The sequence below is a fragment of the Trichomycterus rosablanca genome, chromosome 24 (assembly GCF_030014385.1).
Source record: "Trichomycterus rosablanca isolate fTriRos1 chromosome 24, fTriRos1.hap1, whole genome shotgun sequence".
Classification (NCBI taxonomy): Eukaryota; Metazoa; Chordata; class Actinopteri; order Siluriformes; family Trichomycteridae; genus Trichomycterus; species Trichomycterus rosablanca.
Window position 1 is genome coordinate 16,247,567 of NC_086011.1, and position 21,693 is coordinate 16,269,259.

The 21,693-nt window shown below is 41.0% G+C and overlaps 1 protein-coding gene across 4 annotated transcripts in view; it reads left to right on the plus strand.

Annotated features, from left to right (window-relative positions):
* fhit (fragile histidine triad diadenosine triphosphatase) overlaps positions 1–21,693 on the plus strand; it is a 218,279-nt gene that overhangs the window by 185,003 nt on the left and 11,583 nt on the right. For 3 of the 4 annotated variants that reach the window (XM_062986671.1, XM_062986669.1, XM_062986670.1), the window contains exon 6: positions 913–981. The exons of the other annotated variant lie outside the window; for it this stretch is intronic. In XM_062986671.1, the coding sequence (XP_062842741.1) occupies positions 913–981 (69 nt within the window). The remainder of the gene's footprint in view (positions 1–912; positions 982–21,693) is intronic. 4 annotated transcript variants of the gene reach the window in all.

Consider the following 21,693-nt stretch of genomic DNA (forward strand, 5'->3'; position numbering starts at 1 on the left):
TTTTAATGGCCAATTTTGCCTGCTGCAGTTGGCATTGCCAATTGTGCCTGCTAGGAGGCACCCAGCTGCCTGGTAGAGCTGAGAAGTTCAGAATCCCAGCACTGGTGTGTTAGTGAAATATTTCGCTGCTCCACCTGGGTGCCTAGTTGCTTTTTTAATATAAACACAGTTCAACATAAATTACCCAAACCTACCAAACCAGAATTCATGTGGATTTTGGGAGGCATCCGGTACCCAGTTTTCCCTCTGCGCCATTAGTCACGGTCTCAGTTTCACAGATACGTGAATTGTTTTTCTCCTCTTTTAATTGCAGTCCATCACAGATTGCAGTTCTGACTGAAATATAAAACACCAGCCTCTTTTGTACACCTTTATACGTGCCTCTGCGGACCCCCTTCTCCCGGTTCCATTTAAAGGCCACTTCAATGAAAACACACCGTTTCATTTCCAGATAACACAATAAACACACCACCGATGGTTTCATTTAATTAACACAGAGCCAGTTGTGCTGGGACTTCTAAAAAACCAACTTTACTAATGTGCATCCAAGGAGAGTGGAGTTTTACACGCCAGCCGTACAGATGGGCGCGTTTGTGACAGCATATTGCAGCGGGGAGCTGCGAAGGACGTCTGACAAAGTCAATTTAAGTTTTAAAACAAAACAAAAAATCCCAGCAGACGCAAATCTCCGAGGTTTTACAGACGCGTTCTCGGTTACATTTACTAACCCTCTTGCGATTTAGGGAAAAAATAATTATTTGTGGCAACCAAACAGCACAGGCTTATGCCAGATTGTGAATTAATTAAGTATTGTTTCTGAGTGAGGATGGTGCCTGGTAGAGCGTAAGTGGAGAATCTGGTTCTGATGAAAAAAATAAAAAACTTTTGTTGTTTTTTTATTTGTACTTTTAGCATGTTCACGTCCATGTGCTGCCAAGGAGGGTGGGGGACTTTGAGAGAAACGACAGCATCTATGATGAGGTAAAGTCCTAATATACATCTTAATATAACATGTATTACTGTAAAATCAACTGTGTTTGGGAAGTCAAAGCTGGGAAAAGAATTACCACTGGAATTATTAAAAAAATAACACTTAACAACTTTTTCAATATGACATGTTTAAATGTATTACATGTTTGATTTTTTCCATTAAATTTATAGCAACTATTGCACCTTTATTCTACTTACATTCTTGGCAGTTCTTCCAACTTCATCTTTCTCTGTAAACCCTAATTTAGGACATTTTATAAAATAAGTTTGCAAATAATTTAGATCTTTTCCCATCTACCATACAAAATATTGTGAAAAGATTTAGAAAATCCAGAGAACTCACTGTTAGTGTAAACGACCTACAAGCCCTGAGACGACATTGCTTGAGAAACTGTCATGGAACTGGGATTAATACTGTATAACCACATCAGCTACAGGATACTTCAGAAACACTTTGTCACTTAACACAGTCCGTCGCTGCATCAAGAAATGCAACCTGAAAGTCTATTCCACAAAAAAACTGCCATGCATCAATTTACTGCAGGAATGGAGTTAAGCTTATCTTACAGATTAATCACACTGTCGCCTCACAGCAAGAAGGTACTGGGTTCGAACCCCAGGTGGGGCGGTCCGGGTCCTTTGTCTGTGGAGTTCTCCCCGTGTCCTTGTGGGTTTCCTCCGGGTGCTCCGGTTTCCTCCCACAGTCCAAAAACGTGCAAGTGAGGTGAACTGGAGATACAAAATTGTCCATGACTGTGTAATGAGTACCTACCGTTTCTGTCATAAATGTAACCAAAGTGTAAAACATGACGTTAAAATCCTAAAAAACAAACAAACAAACAGATTGATCCAAAGACAGTAGAAACATGTGTTTTAACCAAACAATTTCAGGCCTCATTCTACACATGCTTTAACAACATGGCTTTGTAGATACAGAGTGCGTGTGCTTGACTGGCCTGCCTGTAGTTCAGAATATCTTCTGTCATGCAAAAATGGGTGAAAAATTTACTTGTAAAACTGCAACAATTAGTGCCCTTAGTTCCCAAACCATTAAAAATTGTTTATATTTACAGAATACAGTGAAGTCGATTATTGAAACTTATTGGACATCTTTTCTTTATACTTTTCAAGGTTCAATAGAATCTACAAAACACATATTCTTGTTTTTATTGCGTTTTACAGAATGCCCCAACTTTTCTGGAAATACTGTTTGTAGATCAGGGGTTTATAATCTGGTGAACAAAGATTATTAAACTGTGGAGGGGGTTGTGAAAGCAATGCTTTAATTTTAAGTTTTTCATTTTATATTTATAGACTAAATTAAGAGGTTCAGTTGTTTACATGCACTTACATAAGATGTAAACTTTCAACAATAAACTCTTTCAAAAATCAAGAAAATTCGAAGACGTCCCTGAAGTATAACTGCATGTAAACTTTAATCTTATCTGTACGCCGCGATGCAGATCAGTTTTTTATAGAATCAGATGATTAAACAACACAAGCTGCTCAGGATGCGTTAACCTCCAGATATATTGCTGCCAAGTTTTATGTACCGTTTACGTACTGTAAATACACACCGGGGTCGCAAACGTGACGGTACACTCGTAAACAACACTGGTGGAACAGATTGTGCGTCCTCGAGCCAACTGTAAATACAGCAGGTAAGCACGCCAGCACCACGGCACCTTGTTTTATAGCATTGTTGAGGCACCGGAGCTGTCAGATACACTCGCGTACGTATTACAATCACACATTCAGAGCCTTTTATACTGCGTGAGATCCGGGGCTTTCTTATCAAATAACTCCTGTTGCTCTATCCATTTGTGTTATTGTGACATTGTTAATGTGAATCACTGACGCGTTACCGATGCAGGATATTTATGTGGTCAGATGTAATAAAAGCCGTCGGTGTTCATTAATACCCTGCAGTGCTACAGGGAAAAAGCAAGCGTGCTTGTTTTTAATCTGCATTTCTGTCATTTGTGTACTTGCAGAACGTTGGCGCAGTGGTAGCCTAGTGAACTATCAATCGAAAGGTTGTGGGTTTGAATCTTGGAAGACGGTTGTGCAAGGCACTTATCCCTCTGTGCACTTATCCTAGCACCATACTAGGGCTGACCCTATGCTCTGACCCCAGCTTTCAAACGAGAATTTTATTGTACTGAACACGTAATATATATATATACATCCACCAGGCATAACATTATGACCACTGACAGGTTAAGTGAATAACACTGATTATCTCATCATCACGGCACCTGTTGAGCGAGGTTGACGAGGGCCAAATTGTGATGGCTAGACGACTGGGTCAGAGCATCTCCAAAACTGCAGCTCTTGTGAGGTGTTCCCGGTCTGCAGTGTTCAGTATCTATCAAAAGTGGTCCCAAGAAGGAAAGGAAATAAACCTGTGACAGGGTCATGGGCGGCCAAGGCACATTGATGCACGTGGGGAGTGAAGGCTGGCCCGTGTGGTCCAATCCAACAGACGAGCATGCTGCCAACATCTTGGTGCCAGATACTACAGCTAGTAGAGTCCATGCCTTGCCAGGTCAGGGCTGTTTTGGCAGCAAAAGGGGGACCAACACAATATTAAGAAGGTGGCCATAATGTTATGCCTGATTGTTGTATGCATTCTGTCTTCTAATAATAGGAATAAACAGGGTTTCTGCAAATCATTACCAGTAGGAGGCTAAGGAGACCTCAGTCGATCCTAAAGACATTTCGGACATGTTTTAGCATCAAGGGAATGTGTTTGCCTCCCCACTGCCCCTGAAAAACACCACAGAAAGCTGTTATCCTACCATCCTGTCCTCCATCTCTCCACATATTGTAATTGATGTGTGTAGGTGTAGCGCAGGATCACAGGGTCTAGCTGTTTCATTTCCGAGCCTGGTGAGTTATGAAGTCTGCATTACGAGGTCTGAGCTAGCATTTAGATCAGCACCGGCCTCTGCTATGAGTTAAATTATTAAGCTAATAACCACAGACTAGCCTCACCGGCTCACCATTTTTCTCTCTGTGGCTCTGGGTTTTACACTCGCTGTACAGAAGGATTGGTTGCTGCCAAAGCGGATTGTGCTGGCTTGACCTTATCAACCTTTGGAATGCTCACGTGTTCGCCAAGCTTAAAAAGGGTTTTAAATGCTCTGTGGATTCTGGGATTCGATGAATGAGACCATTTAAATATGGGGCTGTTTTAGGAAATCCAAAAACTACAGCCGTAATGGTGTAAACACTGAAAAATGACTGACGATTGTGCAATACATCAAAGAAACTAAATAAAGGGATTTTTATGTATAGGTGACTGTTTTTTAATATATTGTTATTATTGCTTGGGGCTAAAAGTTGAATGGAAAGGAATAAGATTATTTGGGCATAAAGGCTGTTTATTTATTTATTTCAATAACATAATTGGATGGTTATTGATGCATTTGTCAACTATTTAAACCTCTACCCCATAAACAATGCCACGGTGCCACCAATTACATAAAATCACTCCCCTCCCCCTTCCTTCCTCAGACCAAGTGTCCTCTTTTTTAAAAACCAAAATATGGTCACCCTATCTAATGCTGTGTTTTCTTTACTTCCATGCTAATTTCCCTTAAGCGCTAAGCCACCGCTACCCACTTAGAATATCGTTAAAGAAGCCAAGCGTCCATGCACAGGAACAGTGTCCACTATTAAAGCTTTATATGCAACTATTCTTAGTTTATGTCTCACTGGAGCTTCTCATCCTAAAGACATTAAGCGGATATTAGCCATGTCGACGCTGAGGCGTTTACTCTCACAGGAAATGACCAATAACCAAAGAAAGAAGGGTATTATTATCGTATTACGATACTTTGTGTTCTCCTACCTGAGCAAGTATCTACTAGAGCCGCTCTCATTACCGCCTTATAGGTATAAACCCCAGTCACCTTGCTGTAACACTTCTTTATTGGTTATTAGTGTGGAAAAATGAAGTAAGATGATACGTAACAAGGCGCTGGCGGTCCGTTTCTGCGCGTGGTGAATGAACAAGATGTTCACAGCTAAACAGTTCACTACAGAACTACAGTGTGCTCTCAGTAATAGACCTGCTGGAGAGATAATCGATTCTGATTCCCTCTAACTAATGAGCTAACCAGCGTGTTCCATAACCCCGCTTAGCTGGAGAAAAGGTAATCAGTGAGGAAGCGCCTGCATTAGATCAGGACTTTATTTTGCTCTATAGCTTCATAGATGATACAACTCATGTCCAAAGACTTTTGACCCTGGTAGCTATAATATAACAAATTCTATAAACACGACAATATAGAACAATGTACCAAGCTGTGTGTTTTGCAGATTTGTTACACTTACCCTCTGTCCACACTGACTCTCCATAGATGGTCATAGATACCCCTGACCTGTGGATATGCCCAATTTGGTGCTGTTGGATCAGTGGTAGATATTAATATTTAGTGTACAAGATCTTAGGATCTTTTTTTTTACCTAAAAAGAGACTGCGGTGTTCCACAAGGTTCAGTCTTAGGACTCTTGTACACTATATGGACATACTTAATCTGGTGCTGTTTGATCAGTGAGCAGCTTTTGGTATTACAGACATCAATATTTAGTGACAACATCTTAAGATATTGATATTTTTTACCTAAAAAAAGAAAGCGGTGTTCCACAAGGTTTGGTCTTAGGACTCTTGTACAGTATATGAACAAACGTATTGGAACACTGGTTTTAATTTTTTAATTAATCTGTTTCAACCACTACAATTGCAAACAGGTGTAGTGAATCAATTATATAAAGGAAATGATATGCTTCCAACTTTGCAGCAACAGTTTAGGGAAGGCCCCTTTTGCGCAAAACATGTCTCTAAAGAAAAGCAAAGCTTGATTTAAAGAAACTCCAGTGGCCTGCACAGAGCCCTGACTTCAGCTTCAACAAACAAATAATAAAGTGGAACGTCAAGTGAGGCTTTATTGACTGACATCAGTGCTCTTTTGCCTGAAGGGGCACAAATTCCCACAGAAGCATTCTCACAATCTCCTGTTGTTATACTTGAATAGATCACATAGAGGTCACTCTGTTTTAATACCATTTGTTGTGGAAATGGGATGCCAAACAACCTCATGGTCAGATGTCTAAATACTTTTGGCCATATAGTGTACAAGAGTCCTAAGACCGAGCCTTGTGGAACACCACTGTCTCTTTTTATGTAAAAATTTCACTGTCTTATATCTGGAGTACCAAAAGCTGCCCACTGATCCAACAAGACCAAATTAGGCATATCCACGGGTCAGGGGTTTCTAAGACCATCTACGAAGGGTCAGTGTGGCTGCAGGTTTATTTATTAACTGCTTACAAAAATCATAATCACTTGTTAATTGGTGTTGGCTAAGCCTGATTCTCCCGGGAGAAAACGGTGATGGACATTAGAGACGTTCAGCTCAGAACGATTCGATTTGATTACGCATCTCGTCTTCTATACGGGGTCAGTGCGTCCCGAACGAGTCTCCGTGGGCTTGTTGAATTAACTCGGCTTAATTTTCATCTCAGATTATGTCCTCTGGTTTCTTTATCTGTCCTGCCGATCGATAAATCCTCTCCAAGCGCGATTCAGTTACCCAGAGATCTCCGTTCCTACGGTGAAATCTAGCTCTTCTCTCTCGCTTGCTCGACGCTGATGCCAATTGATAGCAGCGTTCATTAGATCTTTATCAATGGCTTGGGCCGAAAGCTGCTGAGATGCCCAGCCGAGAGAGAGGGAACGGATTCAGGGGACTGGCCCGGCCCAGTGGTTTGCAGAGTGTGATTTATTTCCAGTCTTCTGTTCCCTTTGTGGCAGCATTATTAAGGAACATGAAGCGAAAAGGGGGGCAATGTAATGAGAAATATCATTGTCTTCTCATGTTCCTCCCTTCCCTGACAGTGTACGATCCATCTCCTTGACACTCACCTAGTTAACATTTTTATCCGAGGGACAGAATTTCCAGCTCTCTCCTCGAGGTGGGACTGCAGGCCTCGGCTAATAGCTCAGATAAAGATGAAGAATCTGCGGCGTTGGCGTACTTCTTTTGGATAAATGAGGCATCGCAAGTGCTATGCGACTCCACTCATTGCTTAGCTAAGAGTCCGCAGCCAAGTGGAACACTTTCATTCCATTTTTCTGAAGTTTTTTGTAACTGTAACTCCTACAGACTGCATTTTACTCCTCGTATGGGTCTGTGGTTGCCAGTGAAATGCCCCCTGTTAGCAGAGTTTCCGTGCTACCTGATAGCGGCGGCAGTAAATACTGTTTCGTAAGGCAAAGTCAGTAGGTATTAAATTTCACACTGTATGGCGGTAGGGCTGCAACTTGCTACCGTACAGTCGATGCCTTCTTCACCTCCAGTGATTACCTTATTTTCTGCATGGGGAACTTTTTTCTTCAAGAACTCCCGCTTTAAAAAACAGTTTTCACCTTTCGCTTTCTGGCCATGATTTACTGAAGGTTTGTGTGAGCCAAAAATGTACAAGCTGATTTGAAAACAGAATTTACAGAAGATAAACTGTAACTTTTAAACGAATTAACGTGTCAGTTTTGCCTTGATTGAATTTAGGGCTGTCGTGATTATTAGTGTGATTTTTCAAAATTTTCAACAAAAAAACAAAACGTACATATTAAACAAATATTTTAAAAGTATTTTATTTCTAATTTATATATTATTAATTATTAATATATTATACTTTATTTTAATATATTATATATATATGCATTTGGGCAGCATGGTGGCTCAGTGGGTAGCACTGTCGCCCCACAGCAAGATGGTCCCGGGTTCGATCCCCAGGCGGAGCGGTCCGGGTCCTTTCTGTGCGGAGTTTGCATGTTCTCCTTGTGTCTGTGTGGGTTTCCTCCAGGAGCTCCGGTTTCCTCCCACAGTACAAAAACATGCAGTCAGGTTAATTGGAGACACTGAATTGCCCTATAGGTGAATGGGTGTGTGTATGTGTGTGTGTGTGTGTGTGTGTGTGTGTGTGTATCTGCCCTGCGATGTACTGGCACCCCGTCCAGGGTGGTACTGTGAACCTTGCACCCATTGAAAAGCTGGAATAGGCTCCAGCACCCCCCGTGACCCTAATTGGATAAGCGGTTAAGACAGTGAGAGAGTGAGTGAGTATATATACATTTAATATTATAATATATATATATATATATATATATATATATATATATATATATTATTTCATATATTTAATGGTTCTTTATTGTAATATATTATATCTTAAAATAACATTTACATTTATTTACTAATTGATATTTTATACTTTTATTACTAATTAATATATATATAATTAATATATACACTTTAATATACTTTAATTTATTATATTACAATATATACAGTATATTTAGATATACATTTAATATATTATAAGATATTTAATATTAAATATTTATTATTTAATACATTTAATAATACTTTATTGTAATATATATATATATATATATATATATATATATAATATTCATAATACAATATATTATAATGATTATTATATTATACTTTTATTACTAATTAATATATTATATTATAATCTAAGTCACATTTTGCACCATAGATGCAGCAAGTTGTAGCCTAGCAGTTAAGGTTCTGGACTAGTAATCTAGACTAGGGTTGCCGGTTCAAGCCCCATCACTGCCAGGTTGCGACTGTTGGGCCATTGAGCCATTGCACGCCCCATCTGACACATACCCGGAGACAGCTGCCTCTTTTCACCCACCTGAGGCAGGTTCATACGGGGATCTGTATCACGACTGGAGAGTCAGGCACCCATCACCATTATCTCCCTTTTAAATAAAACATTTAAACAAAACATTTAAAGAGAAAGTAAGAAAAGCAAAAGAGAATATAAAGAAATATGACTTTTGGATGTCTTTGCTGCCAGTAAAAAAACCTCAAACCACATCCTCGTATAATCTTGTTTTGACTAAAGATTTGACACTGATCCAAGCTAAGACGTGTAATGACATTGCTGTGACTCGTATTATTGATCACCGCATCAATACCTTGTCAGTTTACATATCAGTCTTTGGAACTGCAGGTCTGTTTTTCTTTTTCTGTCTGTCCTGTTAAAGCTTTTCTTCTTCGCTGAGCTTAATCCTGAGCGCCGTTTACACCAGTGAGAGGGATTTACTGTACTGTAGCCACTGATGAAGCTACTGTGATCTGTACTGAGATCTGAGTTACACTGAAATGCCCATATACTGAAATGTCTATACTCTGTATGGAATTAAACTCACAGGATGTGCTTACTTTCTACCTATGATGCTTTCAGTATTTGCTGAACAGTTTATGTGTAGTTGGAAAAAACAGAGACGGGGACTAATCAGTCATCAGTCGTTTAAAATCTAGATTGGAGCAGAAATGTTTGCGATAGGCAGATTTGCATATCATTTATATGCTTTTGTTGAATTTTTGTCTAATTAAATGGACAGGGTTAGTCAATATCATGTTTATAGCTCTTTTAACAAAGCTTAAAATGTGTTGAGGCCCACAAGTCTGCAGGAGTTTTGTTATCAGCCTTATTCAGAGTAATAGATGGTAACAGACACATTAGGTAACCTTTGGCTCAAATCAATTCTCATTTGCTTTGGCTGATGCAAATGCCAGCAGGCAGGTTCGGGTTCATATGTGCCACATATCTAACTGCTCCCTTTTTAGTACTACAAGCTCTACTGTGCTGCAATTTTATTAAAAATGCAGATTTTTTTTTTTTGCTAAACCCAATTGTGTTTTCACTTCCCCTTTAATAAGTCTGTATAAACAGACTTTCATTTTAATGTGATCTTTATATGCTGGTTACCTGCTTGTGGGGTCTGGAGGGGACGCTTTCGGGACGCTTTCAGCTTTGGGGGAGCAGTCCTAGTTCTTAATTTCTACCGGGAATCTCGATGCCATCGTTTCCTTCAGAAGCCCCTAACAGCATGTTGCTGTTTTACAAGTTTACCAGATGGAAATGACTGGAACACTTGCTGCACTCAAATCCCAGAAGATTAACGTCTCGATTTATGCAGCATTTGAAAAACAGTGTGCAGCATTTATAGAACTTCAGGGATGATGGGAATTTTATGGCATTGTTACCACATTCCTTGACTTAATTCATTATATATTTCTCTTAACCAGAGTCCCACAAGGTTCACCTCTTGGGCATTTGCTCTTTTTTAAGTGTGAAGTCATATCCTCACACATCGTCTTCCATTCCCATGTTGATGCTGATGATAGTCATCCTGATGTGTTCTTTTATCCCTCATACACTCAGGTTTCACACAACCATCGCACGCCCCATCTGACACGTGCCTGGAGACAGCTGCCTCGTTTCACCCATATGAGGCAGCTTCATACAGGGATCTGTATCACAAACGTAGAGTCAGGCACCTATCACCATTATCACCCGTCTCATTGTGCAGGCCCTCTATCAACCAGCAGCACTGAGGTCATGATCGCAGCACTTATGAGGTTTCAGATTGCATCATCTCATCATCAACATCTCATCATGGATGTCATTCTATCCTATGAACCTGACCCTGATATACAGACCTGGAGATGTATGAATATGAATAGATCTTTACAGAACCATGGACAGCATTCAGCTTGCACCATATGAAAGATTCCTCCAGGTTCCTCTACAGCATTCTTGACTAAAAACTGGACTACTACAAGACTCTCCTGACAGTTCTTCCCAAGTGTTAGAACTTCAGCATACAGGAGTCAGGAGACCTGGTCTTCAGGTGTAGATTTTTATGAACACATACAGAAGTATGGGTGCTGCTTGGAGGACCAACAAATTTGACTAGACATATTTTTGGGGAGATTTTATCTACAGTAGGAATAAGGGGAGGAAGAGAGTAAAAGAGGGATGTGGGAATGGAGAGGGGATTACAAAGAAGGCCTAGTTAAGGTACTGGAATAGTAATCCAAAGGTCGCTGGTTCAAGCCCTACCAATACCAGTTGCCACTGTTGGGCCCTTGAGCAAGGCCCTCAACCCTCAATTGCTTAGACAGTATACTGTCACAGTGTTGCTTTGGATAAAAGCGTCAGCTAAATGTCGAAAATGTAAATGGTTGTTATTGAGGGTAATTACTACCCAAATGGTGTAAGGGGTAACACAGTATACAGGATGAAAGGATCAAACAGAAAGGGTTATTTTAATATCTAAAATGTGTGAGGAGACAGGATGAGGGGAGCAGTTGTCATATGGTGAGAGGTGAATATTTTCTCTCACAAGTAACTTTCCCCCCAGGACTCAAGGAAGACAAGCATCAATTAAAAAAAACAGTTGCAGACCCAGCTGTGATATACATGATATACAGACATATATGATATCCATTCTGTGGCTGTACACTACTATAGACATATCCACGTTCTCCTGCGGCTCAATTACGAAGCGAATATGCAAATCAGACTCCTTGCCGGCTTAGAGGCTTAAGTGTTGATTTAGTAATTCAGTTTGAAAGTGTGCGTGCTTGTATTTTAAGTCGACGCCTATAATCCTGGTGATTAGGATTAATTAGCCTTTGAGGACCTGAGAGGCAACAGTATTGCCTATCAGAAGCGTGAATAGGTGAAAAGCTCTGGGCGGAGGAATGACTTCAATCTTTTTGGGAAGGTTATTTGGATTAGTGTTGGAATTACCTGAATTAGGCACAAAAAAAAAATCTGTGGAGGACGATCCACAGTGAAGGAGAAGGAAGTGAGAGATGCTTGACTTTCAGTTCTGGCTGAGACAGCACTACTCCACCATGACTTCAAGGGTCAGAGTTTACAGACTTTTATTCTGACCCAACCCAGTTTTTAAAATCAGCTTAGAGAAACAAAAAATACAAGTCTTACTTTTAGAAGATAACTGTTCTCTCAGCCTGGCTTATCACCAGCGTTACTGTCAATCAACGTTCCTCCTGAATGCTATAATTAAAGGCGATTAAGTGCTTAAACCTTTTGACGGTTGAGCCGAAATTAGCCACATTTTCCCTACCTGTGAAGTAAGATGAAAAGGTGCTGCGGTCATTATTTCAGCACGGCTCAATAATCTAACAGCAGTGCCGTTCATATGCAGACGAACTGTAATTAAGATCTCATAAGTAAAGCCTTATCGCACCTAGCTGCAGTTTATTTGGGGTCAGGGAAAGAGCCAGCTTTAGGAAACGCAGGATTAGCAAAGTTAAGAATTTCCACCTGAAAAGCTAGCCATTACTGTCCTGCGATTTTATTATAGATTATTTAATAATCTCACGTGAACGTCTGGCGACGATGCTTTACCTAATAATAAATACAGAGCAGCTAAATGCGCTGTTCTTCTTCTAAACTCCCCCCCACTGAGCTTATCCTCTCTTCCATTCAGCCCTAACGGGTTCTGACACCTGCCCCGACATGCCTTCAGTGCCAGCATGGTGCCTGTCAGAACCAGGCCAGCTTGGCTGCCGCGCCCGCACGGGTCATTTTAATCTGGGCCGTGACCACGGCCGGTCAAACTCTCAGCCTTCAGCCAGAAACGGTTCCTGTCCAAGGCAGGCGTAACAGGCCCAGCCGCAGGAAGGAAATGTGGATTGTGGATTTGGAATTGTTCTTTTTTCTGTGTGACAATTTTTAGCAAGCTGGTCAGTCACTCTATAAGCTCCTTCTTAACTCAAGGGACACTTTTTTAAACTAAAGCTTATAGAACTCTCACTACCAGTCAGAAGCTTGTTAAGTTTCAATTCACCTCTGCCGCCCTGTAACCGTCCTCTCATTTATTCAGCCTAATTGAAGTTGCTTGGGATAAAGTGTTTAAGTAAATAAATGGAAACCAGATTGGTCTTGGCTACCCATTACCCATTTTATGTTTTGCCACCACATAATGAGCTGGGATGCTGCTCCAGTGTTATCAACTACATCAAGAGCTAGTCAGCTGTGACTGGATTGTAAATACATGTTTCACAGTAGGATAAAATGGGGCAGTCAGGTGACTTAGCGATTTGATACACAAGCCCATTAGTGCAGAGACATGCGTTTGTGCAGCCATCCCCAACCTTTTTTGCACCACGGACCGGTTTCATATAAGATATAATTTCACGAACCGGTGGGGGCAGAAGGATTTTAAATAGAATAACTATAGAATGGAAAATCCGTGTGAATCCTGAGCTTTTTTCACTGCAACGAGACGCTGTTCCCACCTAGTGGTGATTGGGGACAATAACACCTGAAGTGTGTTGGAAATTTAATTGCTCTTGTAGCGATCTCTAGTTATTCATTCTTTCTGTGCGGCCCGGTAATAAATGACCCACGGACCGGTACCGGTGGTTGGGGACCACTGCGTTTGTTGGGACAGGCTCATGTTAAATCACCTCAATTGTGAACCAATTATTGATGTAAAAGCATAAAATTTGCCCATTGGTTTGCCCACTTAAGCTGCTGTCGAGGAAAAATAAGGTGAGATCATAAATGAAATAAAACATTGCAGTTGATTGGATTGGAAGAATTTATGGGCACAATCGTGGGTTCTTACAGCAGTGGAATAGCTGAAGAACAAGGAACAGAACTGTGGGCCTACTTTTATACTGCTCGTCACATTACATTGGGTGTTGGACTTTGGAACCTCCATTCTGTGCTAACTGTTGTTTCTTATCTGCTTACAGCTTAACTTATCTCTGTACTTTAGACTCCCAGCCTCACCTGTCTATTACAAGTGTACATAACTTTGTCCCTAATTATATGCATTTGTTTCCTTCCCCCCCCTAACATCATAAAAACAAGTATGAGGCTTCTGAGCGCAACGACGTAAAAATACGACTGGCCGGTTTGCACATGACCCCTGATTGTGATTCATAATTCTGCAGCAATCAGTCAGTGTCCCCGGCTGAATTGATCCTGCGCGGTGAATACGATTACCATAACATATGTCCATGAATATGAAATATTGAGACAGCATAAGTTTGCCGGATCACAATCCAACAAAGTGCGCCTCCTCTCCAGAACGTTGACTGACAGTGTAAATTGATCAGCGTGAAGCCTCGTTGAGGATGTGATGGGAGCGGGGAATCAGGGAGCGCTCTGACTGACAGGTATATCGAGCAGCTGATGGTACCGAGCCGAGCAATCCTTTCACCAATAAACCTCCTGGAATTTGCATGCTAATTAGTCGCTATCAGATCGCACGCGGTTATCACAAGTGGACAGAATTAATCAGCCTTTACAGAGCGCGTTTTAAAGAATAACAGGAGGGAATGAAACGTCTCTGGGGTCCTGGTTGTCCTTTGTCTGAGGATGACCTTGATAAATCGAGGAGATGGCGCTGAGAGAAAGAACCTCATTGTAAAACCCAGACTTACATTTAACTAAGTTGGGAGTTTAGTTGGTAACTTTGTTTAGCTTGAAATTTTTTTTCTCCTAGTCTAATTGTTTTCAAATCTCTAATCGTAACTTACACCACTCCTGCCCTTACCTAGGTGAGCCTCAGATTATCACACGGGCCACTCACCCACCAGATTCAGAGTCTTACAGTGAGCCATATTATTTACAGAGAGAGACACGCTATGCCTTATCATGAGTTTCCCACCCCTCGTGCAGGCCCCTTGACCTGCCATAAAAGGTATTTGCAGCAGTAATGAGAAACCCTATCAACCTCCCTTTCTCAGATACAGCCAATTGTCCGACCGGGTCGATAGCCTAGCTCGAGATCTCAGTAGTAGTGGTCTTGTAAATTAGTGTGTCCAGGATGATCCTCAATGTTCCTCAAGCTATAAAGCACATTGATTACAGGCCTGGAGAATTCACTGCTCAAACTCGTAACTCTGCCATGAATAAAGAGTGATTTACATTTTTTACAGTATTTTTTTTACTGATACTGAATGATCACCTTTCCAGCACATCGCACAATACGCAGCATCTGCCAAACAAGTGCGCTTTGTAGCTTTGGATGAACTACAATCCAATTTAGGATGAAGTAAATAAATAAATAAACAAACGATTTGATTAAGGACTCGACTGCAATGTGGCATTAAGGTATCATTTTTGAGAAGTGTCTGAAATGGCTCACATTCATGTCTCATGTCTCATCACGCCACACTGTTTCACCGGGAAGCCCTCGAACTGCCTCCCAGAAAGAAATTGCCGTTCTCCCCTACTGATATCAATAGTTACACCTCATAAAGTGCCATCATGTAATGCTTCACTCCGGGATGAAAATTACCCTGCTCTGAAATTTAAAGATTTTTGTCGAGGCATTTTTCTTCCCTCATAACCTTTTAGCCATCACGTTGGATGGAATGTGATCCAGAGGCTCGTTTGTAGCCTGGAAAGCTTGAACGTTAGCAGGTACATTATTTTTTTTTTTTCCAGAAAATGAGGACAAAGATTGAGCATTGTGCATTAAAACTAACCTTTAGAGAAATGTGAGCGTGAAGGACATAAGTGGGTGATCTGTGAACGAGCCTGACTCCATTTAGCCACCCACAACGGGAGAGAAGGGGCTGATCACACACCTCCAGACTTAGTGGGAGCCTGCTGGGGCGATTACTTACCATTATGGGTCAGAGAGGATCATCGGAACGTCGGCGCCATGACTCTTTCCTGCGTGAAATGCCTCAGCCTCTCTCCAGCACTCCCAGGCTCCATTATCGGAGCATTGATTAATTAATCCGGAGCGCTAATTGAAACGAAGGGCTGCAGAAAGCATATTATTTTGCGAAGGCTATAATGGAACTAATGTGATAATTAGGCATGATGGGATGCTCACTCAGAGCCTGGGAGATTGCTTTAAATGTGCATGAGGTGCAGATCAAGTTGTTACAATGGTCAATTTTTAGCCATGCAGTCATAGTATCTAGCTGTGATGAGCATTTAGTCAGAGAGCCAGTCATGTTTGCATTTGTGGAGCATAAATATAAGGTGATCAAGTGCATCTTTAATTTAAAAGTTTTTGATCAGGTTAAAAGATCATACACTTCTATAAAACACTATATTACTGATGTATATAGACACATGACTATAAACTTTTTTGAACATCCATTTCGAACCATAGATATAGCCTCCATTGTGGGTAAAAGCAGCTTCCACTCTTTTTAAAGGCTTTTTAGGAAGATATTACAGGTATTGGCATAATAAAGAATGATAATCTGATGATGTACAGAAAGAAAACAAGTATTGTTAGGCTTCTTCCTGAAGCTACAATGTCAGAAGCCATGAAATAAAGGCCGCTGGGGCTGGAAGGTACTGCTACTTAATGTATACCTGAGGGAACCCGCAAGTGCCGCATGGTTTGGTGACGCCAGTGTAAATTCGGCAGTGAGTTGTTTGCTTGTGATGTTTGATTTAGAAATGTCACTTCCCTTCATATGTATGAGGGTGGCTCTATGAGGGCAACAGATGTGTGCCGTTCTGAGTGTACAGACAGGTGACCTTTCTGACTGGCGCTTTCAGACCAGGACGAAGCACTTTAATGCAGATGCATGGGAATTCAGACTGACTGACAGGATGAATGTGAAGGTTTAGTGTTGGCAGTAGTGTTCCATGTAGGATGATGTCAGAACGGCTGTGTGTTGTTTTTTTACTTGTAGTTACACAATGCTTTGTTTACATTCATTTTCTTTCATTTTTCTATAATTTTTTAGGCTGGTTTTGTTACATATATGCACAGCATTAAAACCACCTCCTTGTTTCTACACTCACTGTCCATTTGATCAGCTCCACTTACCATATAGAATCACTTTGCAGTTCTACAATTACTGACTGTAGTCCATCTGTTTCTCTGCATGCTTTGTTAGCCCCCTTTCATGCTGTTCTTCAATGGTCAGGACCCCCACAGAGCAGGTATTATTTAGGTGGTGGATCATTCTCAGCACTGCAGTGACACTGACATGGTGGTGGTGTGTTAGTGTGTGTTGTGCTGGTATGAGTGGATCAGACACAGCAGCGCTGCTGGAGTTTTGAAACACCTCACTGTCACTGCTGGACTGAGAATAGTCCACCAACCAAAAATATCCAGACAGCAGCGCCCCGTGGGCAGCATCCTGTGACCACTGATGAAGGTCTAGAAGATGACCAACTCAAACAGCAGCAATAGATGAGCGATCGTCTCTGACTTTACATCTGCAAGGTGGACCAACTAGGTAGGAGTGTCTAATAGAGTGGATAGTGAGTGGACACGGTATTTAAAAACTCCATATATATATATTTGTAGTCCTGTATTCTTCTCTCAGTAGGATTATTACATTCTATAAGTAACTTATAATAAGGAGCCTGAACACCTTTATAATTAATTGGAACATTGATTAGGAGCCAGTTGATGGGTGTTTTGCAAAAGCCATCGTTTTGACAAGTGTCCATATACTTTTGGTCATACAGCATATACTTCCATGTATTGGAATGACTCTGCATTTCCACAGATATTCACTGTTCCTTTCCCAGGTTTTCTCATCTGTCTGGACATCTGGTGTTTATCCCACTTTTCTAGCGTAAAGCTCACTCAGGCATGTAATTGCTAAATTAACACCCAACTCAAATGTCAATCCTGATAGCGATGCTTAGTTTTCCCCCTTAATCATCATAACAAGTGGCAATCTTGGGATTCAGGCTCTATTAGAAACAAATCTGAGGTAATCCCTGTGCTGATTGACAAGGGCACAACTGTTTGGGTAAGTGTTGGGGTCTGAACAAGCTCTCAGAAATAATCATGGAGTACATCTGGAGAGTCGAGCACTCACACGTGTGACAGTAATGTGGTTACAGTTAGTGGTAAACCTGGACATCTGGAACTAGCAGATTGTTTTAGGGCTGTCTTTTTTAATTTAATTATTTATTTTTTATGTTTTTGTACTTTGTATTTGGATTATTGTCTATGGGCTGCTGATGAAACGACCACCATTGTTTTTTGTCCCATTGATAATCCAGACAACTTGGATGCAACTTGAACTTTCTTGATTCACCACTGTTCCACACTGTGCTCTAGAAATCATTTTTTGGAGAAGTAAAGGACAAAGCAAGCAAACATCTTCACATTTAACAAAAAAAAAAAAATCTAAAATCATTGTGTCCCACAAAAGCAGAAAAAAGTACAATAAATAAATAAGTAAGTATATGGTGGCTTAGTGGGTAGCACTGTCGCCTCACAGCAAGAAGGTTCCTGGGTTCTTTCTGTGTGGAGTTTGCATGTTCTCCCCGTGTCTGTGTGGGTTTCCTCCAGGAGCTCCGGTTCCCTTCCCTGTTACTGTGTGCCTTGCGCCCATTTAAAAGCTGGGATAGGCTAAAGCACCCCCCACCCCACCCACGACCCGAATTGGATAAGCGGTTAAGACAGTGTGTAAAGAAAGGAGGGAAGAAAACAAATAAATGAATAGGAAGAAAGGAAGGAAATAAATAAATAAATAAATGAATGAATAAGTGACGAGTTGTCACATCACAAAATTAGTCTCCACTAGGTAAAAAAAAGGGCTGAATGTCCTGACACACACTAGATTGTCCACCAGTCCACAGAGGGACCCTGTCACCAGTCAGTGGTTCTGTTTAGGGACAAACAAGACATAAACATCATGACTGGCTGTCAGCCAACATAAAACAAACCCTCTGATTAATCATTCCTAAGTACTTCCTTAAGTAGTCTCTATTTACTATTTATCTGCTGAGATTTAAACTTTGCAGTCACTGCTAATGTTTCCTTCGTCCTTGTCTGTTAAAAATCCGTCAAGAAAATGAAGAATTTATTTTCAAAAGCCATTTTGGTAGCTTCCCTTTGTTCCCTCAGAACAGATTCTATTTCCATGTCATCATGACAGCCGACTGCTATTTATTACAAGGACGTTTACATCATGCGCGAACCTGGTTTTTTTTTTTCCTGCATTGCCTTTTAATTACCACTGAATGGCTAATGACATTGGCAGCAGTGCATGAGACAGGCTCTGAAAGCAGGGAGCGCTTTTTGAAGGAGAGGACATGCTGTCTGTTGCTGTGCATAATCGAGTTCCTTTGATAGATGACTTTACCCAGACAGGAAATGACAGTTTGGGAAAGAGAGATGTTAGCTGGAAATCAGAGAGAATGAAAGAGAGAGATGAGAAAGTCTGCAGGAGACAAAAAGGCTGACGTTTAATGAAGGCAGGACTAAGGTGTAGGAATCTTAGCTTTGCTTTCCTTATTAACAATGTGTGAAATGTCCAGAAATTATTGGAGTTGTGAGGTGGAGTCACATGTCAGGCAGTTAGGTGGTCAAATATGTTGAGTCTTGTTGAAACCTTGTTGAGTCTTTACACTTACGCTACTCACCTAACTGTTCTTCAATGGTCAGGACCCCAAAAGGACCACCACAGAGCAGGTATAATTTAGGTGGTGGATGATCTCAGCAGTGCAGTGACACTGACATGGTGGTGGTGTGTTAGTGTGTGTTGTGCTAGTGTGAGTGGATGAGACACAGCAGCGCTGCTGGAGTTTTGAAACACCTCAATGTCACTGATGGACTGTCACCCAAATAATACCTACTCTGTGGTGGTCCTGTGGGGGTCCTGACCTTCGAAGAACAGCATGAAAGGGGGCTAACAAAGCATGCAGAGAAACAGATGGACTACAGTCAGTAATTGTAGAACTACGAAGTGCTCCTATATGGTAAGTGGAGCTGATAAAATGGACAGTGAGTGTAGAAACAAGGAGGTGGTTTTAATGTTATGGCTGATCGGTGTATACTCGTATATAAGTGATAATAATCTATATTACTGTTCTTATATTATTTATTGACAATTAACAAACCATTTAGAAAGGAGCTTTTGCACCATAGGGTGCACCTGGTTCTTTTAAATCAGCTCATATTTAAAAAGGTGTCTTGTGGAGTCCATGTATATGCAAGTCAGAGCTGTTAAGACAGAATGTTGTGCTGGATGATCCCAGTAATTGTATGTTAACCTTTGACACAGACTAAATACAAATCCTTCTAAAAGACTTTCTTTTTTGCCCAATCGTGTACTTAAAACAAACTAAGCCAAATCAAAATCCAATCCAATCTAGAACAAATGTAAAACCCGGGAGACAGTCCAAAATACAAGCTACTAAGTAGGAGAAAATGAAAGGAATTGAAAGGAAACGACGGGCGCGCTGTGGTACGCTGACACCGTTTCATCCGCGCCGATATCAGCGGAGATCTTCCGACCGGCTTACATAACCACAATGAAGATAATAGTGGGCCGTGAGTGCATTTCAAATGGGCCGTGCCGCTTTAATCATCCAGCTAATGGAGCGGGACGGTTTAATCACGCAGGCTTTCTGCCTTTCATCAAAAAGCAGAATGTGGAAACAGACATGAATTAGTGAAGTGGTCAGAGCCCTTTCACATTCTGTTTGATGGCATTTAATTGAACAGAAGAGTTCGGCGTTTCACCTCTTTCCTCCGCTTGTAGCTTTCTTCGTCCTGATCTGTGATGACGAAAAGAGGGATCGAACTTTTAAAGCTTTGCTTCCTCAGGACATTCTTTAGCTGGTAAATATACAGTATCTGTGGAGCGATTTAACTCGACACGTGATCGTAAATTCTTCTTAAGTTTTGCCCTTCTTGGAGAATTCACAGCAGAAATAAAAGCAGAGAACAATAGTCATGAAATCTTAATGAAACGTCCACGGCTAAGTGCTTTACTCATACACAAGTCCTAAAGCAACTATAAAAGGGAAAGAAATCACTGGAGCCCATAACCATATATTAAAATCAAGTAGAGAATTCGATGCAGGATCACTCATTTCCTTTAGAGGAGCGGGTGGCCAAGATGGACCAAAATAAATCAATGTTTTTAATTCTTTGAACAGAATTTTTCCAGAATGTTCCAATAATCTTTAAATTTGGTGATTTGGGAGTGTGGGGACATGTTTCACCACATCCAAGGTCATTATTATTCTGGGATTTATGCAAAACACCATCAAGTAGGAGGGTTTGCATTATGAAACACACCTATACAGTGGAACGTCGATTTAACAGACTAAACAGGGGGGAGTACTGGTCTGTAAAATGCGATTGTACGAAACGGCGAGGTTTTGGTCCAGGGGGTACAAAAATATACAAAAACATGAACAACGTACATAGATCTGTTAATATGTAACATAAAACACATAAATAAATATTAAAATTAACATGTCAGCCTTCCCTTTTGTACACTACATGGCCAAAAGTATGTGGACATCCTTCCTGATCAATGAGAGAGATCAATCAGAGTTGCTAACAGGTGTATACAATCATTGCTCAGAAGAGAGAGGCCGGAGTGGCCACAAAGCGGGTCACAACACTACCTGCAGCAGCACATTTTCCTTTAGTGATCTGTGATATACTGGAATAATATAGGTGGCACTGTAAGGTAGGGGGTCTTGAGGATCTAGGTTTGATTCTGACCTCTGGTCACTGTCTGTGAGGAGCTTTTGCTTTGCTCTCCCAAGCATGATGGGTTACCATTGTGGATTTTGCTCTTCCCAAAGAGATGCAGAAGGTTAATTGGCTGCTCTAAATTGCTCCTAGATGTAAGTAAGTAAATGTGTAAGTAAGTGCATGTAACCCCTGTTTTTTGTGCCCAGCTGTTAGCGAAAATTAATTATGGAATTGAGCGTAATTACATATTTCATCCGCGCTTAATTGTCAGCCACCATTCCTTAACGACGCTTTCCAGTCGTGTTATGTGAACCGTTTCCAAGAAAAGACGTTCAGATGGTCAGAATTAACACCAACTCTACCGGTGACCAGAACAACGACCG